Source organism: Pygocentrus nattereri, chromosome 5, assembly GCF_015220715.1.
Source record: "Pygocentrus nattereri isolate fPygNat1 chromosome 5, fPygNat1.pri, whole genome shotgun sequence".
Lineage (NCBI taxonomy): Eukaryota > Metazoa > Chordata > Actinopteri > Characiformes > Serrasalmidae > Pygocentrus > Pygocentrus nattereri.
In genome coordinates, this window is record NC_051215.1 from 3,076,980 (window position 1) to 3,095,179 (window position 18,200).

Sequence of the window (18,200 nt, forward strand, 5' to 3'; positions counted from 1 at the left end):
AAACACATTCCCTCACAGATAAAACACGTTCCCTCACGAACAAAACACGTTCCCTCACAAACAAAACACGTTCCCTCACAGACAAAACACGTTCCCTCGCGAACAAAACACGTTCCCTCGCGAACAAAACATGTTCCTTCACGAACAAAACACATTCCCTCGCAGACAAAACACGTTCCCTCGCAGACAAAACACGTTCCCTCACAGACAAAACACGTTCCCTCACAGACAAAACACGTTCCCTCGCAGACAAAACACGTTCCCCCGCGAATAAAACACGTTCCCTCGCGAACAAAACACGTTCCCTCACAGATAAAACACGTTCCCTCGCGAACAAAACATGTTCCTTCACAGGCAGTGCATATATCACCAGTTCATGTAGGAACTTTCTGTGAGGAGCTTTTAGAGGGGGACGTCTGGTTCCCATCACCACCACTGTGAGCAGCTCTGACTCGGTACGTTTATCTAGAACAGAGAGTTTCACACCAAACCTGAGCTCTGAACGACTATGTTTGCTTATTGACGACTTATTGACGTGATTTTGCTGAAATTTTGAAAAATAGGTGGAGTTGCCCTTCAACAAAGCAGTGTGGAACTATTTGACAGCGGAAAGTGAAAACACGCCGAATCTGCAGGGCCAGCGCGTCGCTCCACATTTACAGTGACTTCACACTTATTAGTGAAGCTACAATGCAAACAGGACGGGCATTTTCAGAATAAAAGTCCAAGAAGGTTATTTATTAAAAGAGAAGTAATAAAATGAATAATAATAATAATAATAATAATAAATAATAATAATTGAGAAACAGAAGCCACGGGCCAGAATAAGGATAAGCAGATTAGAAAACGTGAAAAAGGCGTGAGAAACAGAAGAAACACAAGCTGAGATCTATTTCTGAAGATATGTTCTTCTGTTTTCGTCCAGTGTAGTTTGATTTGACGGCTTTAGAGAATAAATAAGGAGGAAAAAGTCGCATAAAAAAAACCCCAACATTTAAAATTTAACTCTTAATGCAGAACCCGCATCGTCCGGCTCTACGGGGGCCTCAGTAGGTCAAAGCTGTCATCCGTGATGTGTGCGGAAGTGAAAGAGCCTCAAACTGCGTAGTTTTTTGTTTCACGCCCGTTTTCAGGAAAGCCCCGCCCTCCTGCCCTGGGATTGGCTGTTGTGTCCGGCCTCCTGCTGTGATTGGCTGCTATTAGATATCACACGCTCTAAGCTGAAGTGCTCATAGCAAAACCGCCTTTTCTGCTATAAAGACCACGTTTTACTTGTTTTAGCAACTCTTTTCGATCTGATGTCCAGTGCATGTTTACTTTAACAGGGTTCTAGATAATGTGTGCTGGAGAAATGATAAAGCAGGCTTCAGGTGCTGCTCAGGTTCCTTAATAAACTCTAGATCGGCCCTATAAAGACCAGCAGGCATCTTAATGGAAAGTTTGTCTTTAATAAAGAAAATAAAAAGCAAAATTCTCCAGAAAAATATGCCTGTAATTCTCTCTGGTCAAAATTTACAGACACAAATAAGAATCGATAGTCCGCTGGTTTTATGACTGTATTTCTGTGCCTCTTTTCTGGTGTCACTCCTTTACCGTGAAGGATATATTTTATTTTTACGCAAATTTGGATGCTGCTCTTGGGTGCGTTGTCAGTTATTTAGTTATTTTATTTTATCTGCCAAACATTTTATTCATAAAAGCAAACATTCTGATTAAATTCCTAGAATGTCAAAATGCTGAATGATAAGAATACTTCCCTCGGATATCTGGAGCTTTCCGATATATATTTTAATTCCCCTAATTGAGATTTTAATTCCCCTTTTATTTTGTTATTTTAGAGTGTTTGCTGCTGTCAATTCACCGTTTTAGTGTAGTGATGGTCTATGTTGTAGTGAAGTGTTACAATTGTTATGAATAAGTGCATCATTAAAAAATAAATAAATACAAATAAAAAAACGAACTCAGGTTTATAACCTGGAGGGACCCGGTAGCTATTGATAAAATATAATAATAATAATAATAATAATAATAAAATCCTGACGACTTTGAGCTATTAGCCAATCGCAGCGAAGGAGGGGCGGGGCTTTGTTGAACGTAAACGACGCCTTCCAGAACGGTCGTGAATTTGAAACTACTAGCCAATCGCAGCTCACAGGGGGCGGGGCTTGTTGGAATACGGGTGGGAAAAGAAACGCCATTCTTCGCCAAACTGTGTGATAACGGAGCTGCAGGGAGTTCGTACCGCATCAGTGTGAGCTGAGTGTGAGCTGAGTGTGAGCTGAGTGTGTGAGAGATGGACTACGGCCTCCCGCTGCACGTCGCCAACTTCAGCACGCTGTTCGTCTGCGCTGTGCTGAAGTTCCCGCAGATGTTCGTGCTCTTCCGCGCCAAGTCCAGCGCGGGGGTCAGTCTGAACAGCCTGCTGCTGGAACTGCTGGGGTGAGTAGAGTCAGGGCTGAGTAGAGTCAGGGCTGAGTAGAGTCAGGGGCTCTCACTCCTCTCTGCACCACCATCTCTCCCCAGGCTCAGCCTTCACAGGCGTTATCGGGATGGTTCTACACGGGATGCTCAGTGTTGTGGTTCTATCTAGAACTGTATGGCTCAAATGGTTCTTTGCATTGTCACATCCAGCGTGATGGGGAACCTTTTGTGTATGGTTCTATATAGAGCCTTTTTGAAAATAGTTCTAGATAGCACCCAATTTAGCTCTTCTATTGATAAAAAGAGTGGTTCTTTAGTGAAGACACTGGTTCTGTGCAGAACCATAAACACTCAAAGCACCATTCGCGTGCAAGGGTTGCTAAATGCTGTGGTTCTGTCTAGAACTGTGTTTCCTAAATGGTTCTTTGAGTGGTGAAATAGTTCTTCAGATTGATGGAGAATGTGTTATATATGGTTCTGTATTGCACCAGAAAGGGTTCTTGTAATATTATGATGTCAAGCCTGTAACGATTGAAGAACCCCTTTTTATAGAACTGTATACGTCACATTCTCCAGCAGTCTGAAGAACTTTCACCATGCAGAGAACCATTTAAGCATGCAAGTGGTTCTATATAGAACTTATGGTTATAAATAGAACCATTGGTTTTACTAAGAACCCTTGAAGAACCGTCTTTTTTAGAGTGTAACGATAGAACAACCTGTTTTGGTGCTATACAGAACCGTGTGCAGTGCAAGTGCTTTATGTATCTGGACCCCCAGTTGAGATGAGTGAGTTCAGCACACTGCTGCACAGCACAGAAGGAGCACTGACCAATAGAACCGGACGCTCTGGAGTAGCCGCACATCACTAAGGTCTCCATGCCCAAAGCCAAGTGTGGCCTTTTTATCCAAACACTGTGTCCACTCACTGTCCACTCTGTTAGACACCCCTACCTTGTCGGTCCACCTTGTAGATGTAAAGTCAGACGCATCTCATTCACACTAAGTCTGTAGAGGGTTTCAGCCCTGCCTTTTCACAGTACAGGACAGCCAGTCAGTGCAGAGCTCATTTACATATCACTCTTAAAGGTACAGTAAACAAACAGGCTCTGTAATAAAGCCATAAAGACAGATGTGAAGAGAGCTCAAAGGGAGGAAAGCACGTCTTCTCGCTCTGCATGCAGTTTTAAGGGAACTGTGCATGCAGACCGAGATGTGGCAGCGCTTCCTGTTTTGGGGTTCGACCGTAACGCTTACGTTCTTCCACGTTTTCCCCTGTTTGTATACGTTTAATGTGTCGCTGTGGTGATTGATAATGAACGTCTCTCTGTAGGTTCATAGTGTTCGTGTCCTACCAGATGTACTATGACTATCCTCCTCCTACGTACCTGGAGTATCCCATCCTCATCGCTCAGGGTAAGAAGACCAGAGCCCCGTTTACATCCCAACACACTGTAATACAGTTTCAGACCTGCAGTCTGATTGGCTGAGAGGCGTCCTGTGAGCCAAGTCGAGCCAGCTGATGCATTTTTGGACCTTTCTTGGCCTCGTTCACCTGGACACATGGAGCCGTGCTTATCTGAAACTTTATTGCTGCTCAGTTTTTGTGGCACTGAACAGAGGGGTAGGGCTAAGTGGTAGGGGCCAGGGGTGGGAATGGGATTGGGCCAGGGGTGGGAATGGGATTGGGCCCAAATGTGCTACTACAGCAGTCTACACATCAGCATAGTACACAGCTGGACTTTAAGGTCTGCTGTAGTATTTTGAGGGTACATTTACACTGTTTATACCATGGGGGACTAAAATGAACCTGTATGGTACTTTTTTGTGTTAATCCTCTTTCTGGTGTGTTTCTTCCCTTCTTGTGTTTGCAGATGTCATCCTGCTGCTTCTGATTCTGCACTATAATGGAAACCTGAAGCAAAGCCTCGTCTATGCAGCCGTGTATCCTCCCCTAAGCTAGCATTCAGTGTGGCTTACAGAAACCTCTCCTCCAGCGTTTACGTGCCGGCTCAGTGAGAATCTGCACAGCAGAATTAAAACCACTTTCACTTTGTACTTTTCGCTGGATGGCTGTGTGGTTTCGGTTACTGATAAAGCAGCAAGCAAAACTTTCCACTGGGTGACCACAAAATGCACGTGAACGGATTCTGGACCCGAGGTTGTGCCGTTGTGTTCGGGTCTGTTTTCACTGCAGGCTTTGAATGAAAATTACCACTGGCAATACATGAATTGAAGAAGTGTGAAACGGCAGCAGAGCTTCACTGATTAGTTGACTATATAAAGAATTCACATCATTTATTTAAAGAGCCTTGAAAAAATAAATGTCCTTCGCTTTTGGGAATCTTGGGAATAAAATGCTTGAAAGCAGCATGTAAAGGTTGGTGATCTCTTATGCTCCAGGGTGTGTTTTGGTAAATCCATCTGAATTTACGTGACCAAATCATCAGGCAAATTATTCAGTAACTGCGTGAAACAAATGTACATTTTTATTTGATTGATTTATTTATTTATTGGAAAAGCTTCGCTCAAATGAACAGAACGTGTGTTTTATGATCTCCACATGTCACTACATGCTCACAATTTACTGCTAAAGTCCAAAAATCTCCGCCGTTCTTTGTGTTGTTTTCTAAAAGTGATGTTTCCAGAGCAGATCACTGAAGAGACGCCGTCTGTTTATAGTTTAGAGCCCAGATTTGGGGAAAAACGGGTCGACTTTCAGTAGAAAAACAAACTGAGTTCAGCTTCTTTTATTATAAGGGTTTAAAATGACGTCACCGTCTATTAGACTGGAGAGAAGAGCTACAGCCTCACACGACGCCCAGCTTCTGAATGGAGCTGATGGAATAGTTACAGCTCCTGATAATAGTAACTGTCCTGAGTGAAAGCAAAGTCACTTCTGTACAGTAACCCAACGATCACTCCTGCATTAGTAACATCGCAATGACCACTTAAATGTGTCTTCACTACTTAACTGGACCTCCAGGTTTGTAGGCGGCTGGAAACTCCTCACCATTGAGAAGTGGGTCATTGACCTGGCGATGGTGAGAACATCTGAGATCTGTCCATTTGAATTCATTACACTGTCCTTTTAACCGTTTAAGTCAAAGACATTAAACATATTTTAGTTTTATGGAGTTATTGTAGTTGAAATGTGTGCAGAGTCGAGTCAACAGGAACACATTTGTAATCGCCTCTTTACAGAGTTGACTTCTCTTGTTTCTCTCGTTTACCGTCTGTGTCCAGAGTCTGTGTACGTTCATCAGTGCGGGCAGTAAACTGGCGCAGCTGCAGTGTCTGTGGAGGTCTAAAGACTCAGGACAGGTCAGCACTTTGACCTGGGCTTTGGCCTCATACACATGTCTGGGTAAGTCATATGCATATAAATACACTATATTTCCAAACGTTTTCATTCCCCCATCCAAATCACTGAATTCAGGTGTTCCAGTCTCTTCCATGGCCACAGGTGTATAAAGCCGAGCCCCTCGGCCTGCAGACTGCTTCTACAGACATTAGTGAAAGAATGGGTCGCTCTCAGGAGCTCAGTGAATTCCAGCGTGGTACCGTGATCGGACGCCACCTGTGCAGCAAGTCCAGTCGTGAAATTTCCTCACTACTAAATATTCCACAGTCAACTGTCAGTGGGATTATAACAAAGTGGAAGCGATTGGGAACGACAGCAACTCAGCCACGAAGTGGTCGGTCACGTAAAATGACAGAGCGGTCAGCGGATGCTGAGGGGCATAGTGCACAGAGGTCACCGACTTTCTGCAGAGTCAATCACTACAGACCTCCAAACTTCATGTGGCCTTCAGATCAGCTCAAGAACAGCATAGAGAGCTTCATGGAATGGGTTTCCATGGCCGAGCAGCTGCATCCAAGCCTTACATCACCAAGCGCAATGCAAAGCGAGGAATGCGGTGGAGTAAAGCGCCGCCACTGGACTCTAGAGCAGTGGAGACGTGTTCTCTGGAGTGACCAATCACGCTTCCTGTTCCAACATGACTGTGCACCAGTGCCCAAAGCAGGTCCATAAAGACACGGATGAGCCAGTTTGGTGTGGAAGAACTTGACTGGCCTGCACAGAGTCCTGACCTCAACCCCATAGAACACCTTTGAGATGAATTAGAGTGGAGACTGTGAGCCAGACCTTCTCGTCCAACATCAGTGTCTGACCTCACAAATGCGCTTCTGGAAGAACGGTCAAAAATTCCCATAAACACTCCTAACCCTTGTGGAAAGCCTTCCCAGAATAATTAAAGCTGTTATAGCTGCAAAGGGTGGGCCGACATCAAATTAAACCCTATGAATTAAGAATGGGATGTCACTCAGGTTCATATGCGTGTGAAGCCAGACGAGCGAATACTTTTGGAAATATAGTGTAGATAGAAGTGAAGGACATGTTAAGTTGTCAGCTGTTCAGTTTAAACAGAACTGGGTTCTTCATTCGTGCACTCTGTGGTTCTAATATGCAGCGTTGCAGCTACATGAGTTGACGCATTAATGCAGAATTGAGTTGTCGAGAGTCGGTCACAGGAGTGCGTATAACAGATTATTTTCAGATGTTCTTACATAAACACTTCATAACATGTTCATATATACAACTATGTAATTATACTGGGACATTTTTCAAAATAAAAGTCATTGTTAATTTTGAAAATTAGATTATTTTCAGTGCAGCGCCTCATTTCTGCACAGCCAGAACAAGAGTGACCTGAATTTACCCCTTTGGTCATTAAGTGTTTTGACTCTTGGGCACATTTTGCCTATACTTTCAACTTACTTTAGATGTTTTATTTTATTTTTAGTGACGTTCTTCCTCGCTTGTGGAGAAGGCACACGTATAATTGTGCTTTGGTTATCCCATGTAATTGACACTGTTTGAGGCTAAATGTTGCACTGCTGTCTGAAGAACTAATAGGGTCTATTTTGCCTTTGCCTTAAAAGCGATGCTGTCCAGAAATGAGGCTCTTTACTGACAATCATATACTTTTTCAAAATAAAAAACAAGGACTTTTATTTTGAAAATGTCTCAGTAAAATGACAGCAGTCCGTATTAATGTCACGTAAAACATCTACATTATAAATGTTGATTTAAACGTTCATGAACAGGCTATGAAGTGTCTGTAAGATGTTGTGAATGTGTTGTGTAGACACTCTTCAGAGAAAGTGAAACATGTTCGTGTGTGTGTGTGTGTGTGTGTGTGTGTGTGTGTGTGTGTGTGTGTGTACATGAACCTCAAATGTCATGAATCTGTTTATTCACTTATTTTCTCTCATTTTCTCAGCAAGAATCTTCACTACAGTGGTGACGACTGGAGACACTCGGGGTGAGTGGGACCAAACAGAACGCCCAAGTATTTCCACTGCAGAGCAAAAGACTGAGGAAAGCATGCAGCTCACTGTAAACAGGAATAAGAGCAAACTGGAAATAGACCTGCTGATGCATTTCATGGAATATGTGAATGTCTGCATCAGAAAAGACCTCATTCGTTTGGATTTGTTAGTTGTTTGTGGACCATTTGCTGTGCAACATTTGTCATGTAGCCTCTATTTAGTCTTCTGCTTGAAGTTGTTTTCCTCTCGTTCTGTTTAGTTCTCGTCCGGTTTGTTGCCATGACGATCCTGAACGTGTGGGTGACGCTCACGGTGATGTACTACAAACCCACCGCCAAGAAACAGGACTGAGGCGCGTCCGTTCGTGGGACTGTTCAGAGTTCATTCCTTCATTTCCCTGGACCTCTTCTTTGTGTTGACCAATGTCCACACCTGGTTCACCTCACTGATATTTACTCCTGAATCAGGTGAGCTGGAGTAATCTGGCCTACACTGAGTGGCCAGTTTATCAGGTCCACCTACCTTGATATTACACATACTATATACACCGGTCAGGCGTAACATGACCACCTCCTTGTTTCTACACTCACTGTCCACTTTATCAGCTCCACTTACTGTATAGCTGCTCTCTGTAGTTCTACAGTTACAGACTGTAGTCCATCTGTTTCTCTGATACTCTGTTACCCTGTTCTTCAGTGGTCAGGACCCCCATGGACCCTCACAGAGCAGGTACTATTTGGGTGGTGGGTCATTCTCAGCACTGCAGTAACACTGACGTGGTGGTGGTGTGTTAGTGTGTTGTGCTGGTACGAGTGGATCAGACACAGCAGTGCTGCTGGAGTTTTTAAACACTGTGTCCACTCACTGTCCACTCTATTAGACACTCCTACCTTGTCAGTCCACCTTGTAGCTGTAAAGACAGATGATCTACAGTCTGTAACTGTAGAACTACAAAGTGCAGCTATACAGTAAGTGGAGCTGATAAGATGGACAGTGAGCGTAGAAACGAGGAGGTGGTCATGTTATGCCTGATCGGTGCAGGTGTGCAGTTATAGACTGTAGCCTGTCTGTTGTTGCAGTTTATCAGCCCCCCTCTGGGCCTTCATTAACCATCAGGTTCTGTCCACAGGACCTCTTACTGACCACTTTATTAGAAACACCCACTTCGGTGTGTGTCTAGATACACTCCAACAAACCTGGGGGAAGCACCGTGGTTCTCACAGCATTTGTTTACATAGTTGCATGTTTAAATAAGTGTTTTAGACATGAAGCACCTCATGGATTTGGCTAAAGTGATGGTTCAGATCATGGCAGTGACCGCAGGTCTCTTTCTACTGATAAATGGGGCAGAAGGTGGTTGATAAACGGTGCAGCAACAGGATGGACTACATTCAGTAACTGTAAACCTCCAAAGACCCCATTTATAGGAAGTGTTTCCAATAAAATGGCCTGCGAGTGTATATAAGGTAGGTGGACTTTGTTCCAGTTACTTTTCTATTATATAAAAATACTTTTGTAGTTTTTCTTGATGTAAAATAAAGGGCTGGTTTCTTGGATGTGGATTAAGCCCAGTTTGGGACTAAACCGCACTGCCAAGGGTGTTCAGTGGTCACCATTTACTGACCGCATTCTTTGCATATATATTGTGTTTTTGTACACCTAAAATCAAATATATGGTATATATTTTCTATATGTTGTGCCTTAAATGAGCTCATTCACAGCACAATGCTAATAGTCTAGGCTTAAGCTTAATCTGGGTCTGAGAAACTGGCCGTGGAGTTTAGTTTTTAATCCTTGTTACTTGACTCAGGGTTCCTCTTTATTCCATCTCAGATAATGTTTTGTTCCTCATCATTCCCTCACCATCTTCTGATGGCAGTTATAGCATAACACTGTGTTTATAATACAGTAATTACACAGTTATAGCTACTCTCACTTGATGATTGTCTAATTACATCCTTAATTAGTGACTCGAGATAGAATTGTATTGTTATAAATCCTTTTACAGCAATAATCTCAACTACATGCATTTCCTCAGAGGCAAATATTAGTATTATGGGCTGTAACAGAAGACCACCTGCTTCCTTAAACATTCCAGTGAGGTATTTTAGGAGAATTTTAAAATATTTAGAAACATTCCAGATGTTCCTTTCTGTTCTGTTCACTTTGTAGATGAAGTTTCCTGAGTGGTGTTTGTTACTGTAAATTATTTAACGAGTACTGTACTGAATTCACACAATAGATTGATCGACCTTTTGTATAATATGCAGTTCAGAAGCTGTTTGTATACAGAGGCAGTGTTTACATTTGGACTTCATTAGGTTGGAGGAAAAAAAACAAATAACTTTTCCCTGATTCTGGCAGCCGTGTGTCAAAAACTTGGTCTCGACAAAGTTACTTATTTTGCCAAAATATTGAAAAATATTAGTGTTTAAAATATTATTTTGACAATATTTCAGACGTTGAAGAATGTGCCATTATTTTAAACGAAGCAACTGTTACTACATAGTGTATAATTATTTGGCACAAGTTAAATTTTTAGGAAAATAATATTTACTTCGAGATACTGAGTCAAACTTTTGACCTACGGCTGCCTTTGTTTTTTTTTCCTCTGGCTGGCAGAAATGGGCTTCCGTACTGTCCCGAAAGTTTTGTTTTCCATGAAACTTTTTCCATGAAGCCAAAGAGGCGAAGTGTTCTGGCTTCCTCATTTTGTACTGATCTAGTGTTCATACACTACCAAAGGAGACTCGTTCAGACACAAACTGCTTTGGAAAGTCGTAGCACTCGGTGTGTTTACATGCACTTAGTAATCCGGTCATAATCAGATTCCTGCAATTATCCGATTATTCAAATGTTCATGTAAACACCATGCTCCCATCTAGAAATCCAATTAAGAAATCCGATAAAAGAGAGACGGATTTTAGCTCAGTAACTGTGTGTGAGCTCTTACTCTGATTTCTTTCGGATTTCTCAGTCTGAGCATGTGTGAAGAAACACTGCTGTAGGAATAAGCAAGCAGCGTCGTCACGAGACGCAGCAAAACACTTTAGGAACGACGCTGTAACCGAATCCATTCTCAACAAAATAAAGGATTTATATATTCTTCATTTTCTAGATGTGTGTTCGCATTTTCAGATAAAGTGGCGCAATGTTTTTAAAAAAAAGCTGCGGTATGAAATTTGACGATTACATTACGTTTACTTCAAATCGTCTTCTGCGAGTTTATTGGCTGGTTGTTAAGCAGAAATCTGATTACTGTCTGACTCGTGTAGACCTGTAGTTTCCCCATTATCTGATTACTGTCTGACTCATGTAGACCTGGAGTTTCTCCATTATCTGATTACTGTCTGACTCATGTAGACCTGGAGTTTCCCCGTTATCTGATTACTGTCTGACTCGTGTAGACCTGGAGTTTCCCCATTATCTGATTACTGTCTGACTCATGTAGACCTGGAGTTTCTCCATTATCTGATTACTGTCTGACTCATGTAGACCTGGAGTTTCCCCATTATCTGATTACTGTCTGACTCATGTAGACCTGGAGTTTCCCCATCATCTGATTACTGTCTGACTCATGTAGACCTGGAGTTTCCCCCTTATCTGATTACTGTCTGACTCATGTAGATCTGGAGTTTCCCCGTTATCTGATTACTGTCTGACTCCTGTAGACCTGGAGTTTCCCCGTTATCTGATTACTGTCTGACTCGTGTAGACCTGGAGTTTCCCCGTTATCTGATTACTGTCTGACTCGTGTAGACCTGGAGTTTCCCCGTTATCTGATTACTGTCTGACTCATGTAGACCTGGAGTTTCCCCGTTATCTGATTACTGTCTGACTCGTGTAGACCTGTAGTTTCCCCGTTATCTGATTACTGTCTGACTCATGTAGACCTGGAGTTTCCCCGTTATCTGATTACTGTCTGACTCATGTAGACCTGGAGTTTCCTCGTTATCTGATTACTGTCTGACTCATGTAGACCTGGAGTTTCCCCATTATCTGATTACTGTCTGACTCATGTAGACCTGGAGTTTCCCCGTTATCTGATTACTGTCTGACTCATGTAGACCTGGAGTTTCCTCGTTATCTGATTACTGTCTGACTCATGTAGACCTGGAGTTTCCTCGTTATCTGATTACTGTCTGACTCGTGTAGACCTGGAGTTTCCCCGTTATCTGATTACTGTCTGACTCGTGTAGACCTGGAGTTTCCCCGTTATCTGATTACTGTCTGACTCCTGTAGACCTGGAGTTTCCTCGTTATCTGATTACTGTCTGACTCCTGTAGACCTGGAGTTTCCTCGTTATCTGATTACTGTCTGACTCATGTAGACCTGGAGTTTCCCCGTTATCTGATTACTGTCTGACTCGTGTAGACCTGGAGTTTCCCCGTTATCTGATTACTGTCTGACTCGTGTAGACCTGGAGTTTCCCCGTTATCTGATTACTGTCTGACTCGTGTAGATCTGGAGTTTCCCCGTTATCTGATTACTGTCTGACTCCTGTAGACCTGGAGTTTCCCCGTTATCTGATTACTGTCTGACTCCTGTAGACCTGGAGTTTCCCCATTATCTGATTACTGTCTGACTCATGTAGACCTGGAGTTTCCCCGTTATCTGATTACTGTCTGACTCATGTAGACCTGGAGTTTCCCTGTTATCTGATTACTGTCTGACTCATGTAGACCTGGAGTTTCCCTGTTATCTGATTACTGTCTGACTCATGTAGACCTGGAGTTTCCCCGTTATCTGATTACTGTCTGACTCCTGTAGACCTGGAGTTTCCCCATTATCTGATTACTGTCTGACTCCTGTAGACCTGGAGTTTCCCCATTATCTGATTACTGTCTGACTCCTGTAGACCTGGAGTTTCCCCGTTATCTGATTACTGTCTGACTCGTGTAGACCTGGAGTTTCCCCGTTATCTGATTACTGTCTGACTCCTGTAGACCTGGAGTTTCCCCGTTATCTGATTACTGTCTGACTCATGTAGACCTGGAGTTTCCCAGTTATCTGATTACTGCACAGCATATAATAAACGTGTTGATCAGATCACTGACAAAATCTGATTTCCTGCAGTTATCGGATCATTAAATGCATGTAAACACACTCAGTGTCTGACGGTTGAATTTGGATGGTGTATCTAATGTTTAGAACACAATCCATGCAGCTCATGTACTTTCATACATTTTGTTTACAAAATCAAATGAATAAAACCGTTGAATTTCTCACCGTGTGGTGGTTTACAAAAATGTATTAATTCATTTTTCCATTAGCCTATATTTTAGTTTGTGTCTCAAATTGTGCTTAATTAGTAATCAATCATACTGTGTCATTTAAAAGTATAAAATATTGTTTTATCTTCCATTGAAATGAAATGACTTTAGCACCAGCTCTAAAAATGACTTCTGATTTATAGTCATATCACCAGTGAGCCGGGTCAAATAATGAATGTAGCCAATAATATGGGTCAGCTCCCCCTCACACCAGCCCACCCAAATGTTCAGCAAGCTCTCAGCCCCTCTCTGATTGACAGCTGAAACTTTTTAATACTCTAGTATTGAGGTAATTTAGTTGGTACAATAAAGGTTTCAGTCTTTTGACACAAATTCCTGCTCTGAAAGTTCAAACATCACACACACACACACACACACACACACACACACACACACACACACACACACACACACTTTCTAAGCAGCTTCTCTCCCAGCGGTCAATGGGCGGAAGGCTGGATACACCCTGGACAGGTCGCAGGACACAAACATGACCCGTTACTAACAAAATTCTTTAAATACATACAGTACTGTGCAAACGTCAGTCAATAAATTGTTTTTAAACTATTTTTCTGGGTGTGCCTTTGCATGAACACAAACGCTGCTGTCGGAGGAAAACCTCGTATCTCCAAAATGGTAACTTTACAGGAGAAGCAAAAAACCTACTTTACTTGTAATGCAAGTCAATGGAACCAGAATTTTTCCAAGTCGTTCTGGGTCGTTTAGTTTGGTCCATTCATCATGAAATTCACACACAATGTAAAGCACAACAGACATTTTCAAATTACGTCAAAAACTGAAAAACAACAAAAATGGAGATACGGGGTTTTCTTCCCACAACAGCGATACATATGAACATATTTGTCCACTTAATAAGCAACTCCAGGCCCAAAGTCATAGAACCGAGAAAGACAGGAGACAAATGTTATATTAAAACTTTACTTCCTTAACTACATTCACAGCTATATAGTTAATTTTAACAGATTACTTTTTATTGTTTTACAAAAATAAGCAAATGTTATACAGGGTCTTCAAACCACAAAGGCTACATATGGGTTTTTTTGTTCTACTGTCAAAACAATACAGCATTATAAAACATGCAAATCTGGACACAGCGCTTTAAGATGAAAAGTGCTCAGGCCAGTATAAATAAACCAAGTGACTTTTATGATGCCATGTCAAATATACGGTGTATATTTTCTATATATATCGTGCCTTAAACGAGCTCTGTAAAAGTACAGTAAAAGTAACGTATTCACAGCACAGGTGCACTCCCTGCCTCACACGCAGCGTCCACACACACTCGGCTGAACTCTATAGAAAAATACTCCATCACTTCAAACCACAAGGTACGTATGTCATGAAGTTTTCTCATAGTCCTTCATTGCTTTTCGAATCAACTCAACACTACAAAGTTGTATCGGAAGCAACTGACCTATACAGGCTCCGCCCACAATTTATTTCCATCGTAGCTGCTGTCGCTACATTGGAAAAGCTTTACCGAACACGGTCAAATCTATTAATCAGCTATCTATTAATAGCTATTCGACGTGAAGAGAAGCTGTAGAGCACGTCTCGGTTTGTCAAAAATATCAGAATTAGTACTAAAATTTATTTTTAAAATTTTAAAACCTTGTGCTTGAGAAAGGCCCTAAAACAACACTTCTGATTCACAAAATCCATTGTGGAATCTCAAAATCAACACGGCCTAAACAAGGAGTGGCTAAAATGCCTACTAACGAGCAGAACGAGCTTCGCTGAGAAGATCGTTAACTCTGACCAGCTCCCAGCTTCATTATAGAAGCCAGACGGAGGAGAAAAAGGTGAGTTGAGCTGCTTTCCCACAGTTTACAGGTGTTAACGTCTGCTCGACGCTGTCGGCAAAAAAAAAGCACCTGAATTCCGATCTGAGCATCATTTTAAGTTCACATGGCCACGGATCGGATACGTATCCGATCTAGGACCACATATGAAAGTGACTCAGGTCAGACTTGCGTCCACACAGCCCTGAAAATACCAGATCTGAGTCGCATTTGATTTGTGGCTCTTCAGCCTGGTAAGCTGAACGGGCTTTACAGCGTCTAATGCTCCATCCACAAGCCAGTCTCGAAACAGCGACACGATGTGCTGCAATGCAATCGGATATGCTGTACTGTATAATTATGACAGTGTTTTTATGGAAAACCATCAGACTGACAACAGGCTAAGCTGGAAGGTCACCAGTTTCAGCTGTTTTACTGCTGCTAGCTACCATTTTTACATTCATGGCATTTGGCTGATGCTCTCATCTAGAGCGACTTATAGTCTGACAGGTAGGCCAAGGTGGTGTTAGGAGTCTTGCCCAAGGACTCTTATTGGGTGCTTGCCCTGGTGGGGGGGGTGGGGATTGAACCGCAGTCTACAGTGTAGAAGGCAAAGGTGTTAACCACTACGCTATCCCAACCATTCCTACCGTAGCAGGCCTGAAGTCACTCCAAAGTACTAGAAACAAAACTGCAGCCTCAAGCTTTATTAATAAAGCCCAGCTGCTCAGTGACTGCTGTGAATAGAGAAATAGGCAGGGACATTAAATAAATAATAAAATAAAAAAAGCCACAAAGTCATGAGCGGCATATCTATACTAACTTTGGTACTTTGACAAAACACTCTTAAAAGCCTGGCCGAGATTCCTGCCAGAGTGCTCTGGAAAGCTTTTCCAACTTAGCAACAGTAGCTACAAAAGAGCGCACTTGTCAGCGAAGCAGCGGCAGTTGAGGTGAGGGCGATTTTGGGTTGAGTAGATTTAAGGTTCGGAGAGGTCATCGCTCATCAGCAACCGGACCTCAAAAGGCTTAAAGTTCTCGATCCCGGGATGGTAAGAAGGAGTTTGCGACTGGTCTGAAGTTTTCTTCACGTAGATATGAAGCCTGCATCTCTTCTGACAATCTTCTGACTATGTCATATATCAGTCATCTCAGCTTTACATTCAACACGTAGGGGGCATCTTAACAGCTGGACTGGATGCAGTTTGTAAGGACACCCCGGGTACAGTGGAGCACGGATGCAGAGATTAAGGCATGTCTGAGGGAGTAAACATGAATACGACCCCAGCTGTGCAGATCAAGACGGACACGTGTAGCTAATGAAGCTAGCATCCGCAGTGAAATATAGAAATACAATCATCACAAAGTAGACCAACCCTGCATCGCTGCTGTCGGAAGAAAACCTCCTATCTCCATTTTTATCGTTTTTCGGTTTTTAACATTATTTGAAAATGCCTGATTTCCTTTACATTGTGAGTAAATTTCATGATGAATGGACCTAAAGAACTGACCCAAAATGATTTGGAAAGACGTCTGGTTCCATTGACTTACATTAAAAATAAAGAAGGTTTTTTCCTTCTCCTGTAAAGTTGTCATTTTGGAGATACAAGGTTTTCTTCTGATATATACTATAGCGATATATACTATATATATAGTAACAAACACTACGTGTCCAAAAGTTTGTAGACAGTTGCTCCTCCACAGTTTCTTCTCAAACGAAGGGTGTTATTAGTGAATTTGTCCTCCTTTGCTGCAGTAACAGCCTCTAATCTTCTGGGAAGGCTTTAGATGTTGAACATTGCTGTGAGGATTTGATTGAGCATTAGTGAGATCAGATGCCGATGTTGGATGGTCAGTTCTGGATCACTCCAACTCATCCCCATAGGTATTGGATGGAGCTCTGTCACTCCAGGGAACACCGTCCCACTGCTCCACTCCACAGCCCAATGCTGGGGGTCTTTAGATCCCTTTAGCTCACATTTGGTATTGGGCATGGTGACCTCAGGCTCATGTATGGCTGCTCCATTCCACTGACTGCGATTTTGTATGGAGATCATGTAAGCTTCACTGTTTAGAAGCGCTGTCTGGACACTTGTGGCCACATAGTGTATTTTACACATTATATATATATATATATATATATATATATAAAAAACTGCATACAGTGGCATTTATCTATCCAACAGTGTAGTGTACAGTACCAAATACCACAATCTGAGACATGGCAGATAAATGTTCAAATAAGGCCCTGGTTCAACTGGGCCTTGGGGTCTGATCAGACGCCTCCGAATGCATGATGTATACATATATTTGAAAGTCAAAAACAAGCCAGGACAATGTCCAGCCAGCTGATATGACAGAAGAACAGTGCCTTTTCAAGAACGTTTACAAAAACAACAACAAAAAAAAACCCATGAATGCGTTTTCCTCCACAGCCTCGTTTTCTGTCCTTTCACTGATCCACATGAGTGGAGCCCAAGTAGGTCCTTTGTGTTCTGAGCTGGACAGGAGGAGGAGGTTTTGTTCTGTAGGTGCAGGTGGATCTGAGCTTCTCTGCAGACTTTTTATTCAAAGCTCTGGATGCAGAAGTGATAGACATCCCTACATCGTTTTAAAAAAAAAAAGGAAAAAAAAAAAACCAAAACAACAAAACTACACACAGCACTCGTGCGTCTCTTTCTCTCTATTTGGATTCGCAAAAACTCTGTAAAACATTACGACCAAAAGTCTTTTGTTGCTGTGAAAGGAGGAGACCCCACATCAGCACGAAGTTACACCACATTCCCAAAGTGAGGTTAGCTAAAGAGGAGGAGAAACACAGAGTTAGTCTCGCATTTTTAACCTCATCCCACAAAAAGACCAACCACAGGAGTCACTCCTTTAACCCTTAGAAGTCCGTTACTGTTGGAGCTAATAGCCCGTGCTGTTATTTTGTATGAATCATTTCTGACTGTTGCTCATTGAACCAAGTGGAGAAATTACGGTTTGAATTGCATCAAAAGTTGTTTTGTGTACAGCAGTGTTGGAGGTAACGTGGTAACAATATGGTTACAATGTAAAACATTACACTTTATATTTCCCTACTTACATTACAGTTACAGATAGAATGGTCATTACATTATTAGAGACAATAATAATAATAATAATATTTTTTATTTATATAGCACTTTTCATGCTGGTGGCAGCTCAAAGTGCTTTACAGACAGGTGATAAAGCATAACAGCAATACAAAAAAGTATAAGTATTAATTCAGCGTCATATAATTAAACGACAGATCAGATAAAAGAGAAAAACAAACAGACGTAGTGTTTTAATGAAGCGCTGAGCTAAAGAGCTGCGTTTTCAGATGTTTATTAAAAGTGAGCT

The 18,200-nt window shown here is 42.1% G+C and overlaps 2 protein-coding genes across 2 annotated transcripts in view; one reads left to right on the forward strand and one right to left on the reverse strand.

The window, feature by feature from the left end:
* Window positions 1-2,190: 2,190 nt before the first annotated feature.
* slc66a3 (solute carrier family 66 member 3) lies at window positions 2,191-8,387 on the forward strand. Its single transcript, XM_017718260.2, has 7 exons — window positions 2,191-2,439; window positions 3,755-3,837; window positions 4,296-4,365; window positions 5,408-5,465; window positions 5,668-5,788; window positions 7,710-7,751; window positions 8,018-8,387. Exons 1-7 carry the CDS (start codon window positions 2,294-2,296, stop codon window positions 8,107-8,109), a joined length of 612 nt encoding a protein of 203 aa, XP_017573749.1. The 5' UTR covers window positions 2,191-2,293; the 3' UTR covers window positions 8,110-8,387.
* An 8,028-nt stretch (window positions 8,388-16,415) lies between these two features.
* The window catches only part of rock2a (rho-associated, coiled-coil containing protein kinase 2a), a 78,525-nt gene continuing 76,740 nt past the window's right edge, over window positions 16,416-18,200 (reverse strand). Inside the window, exon 32 of the mRNA XM_037538659.1 lies at window positions 16,416-17,633. Within this exon, the coding sequence (XP_037394556.1) occupies window positions 17,630-17,633 (4 nt within the window). The 3' untranslated portion in view covers window positions 16,416-17,629. The remainder of the gene's footprint in view (window positions 17,634-18,200) is intronic.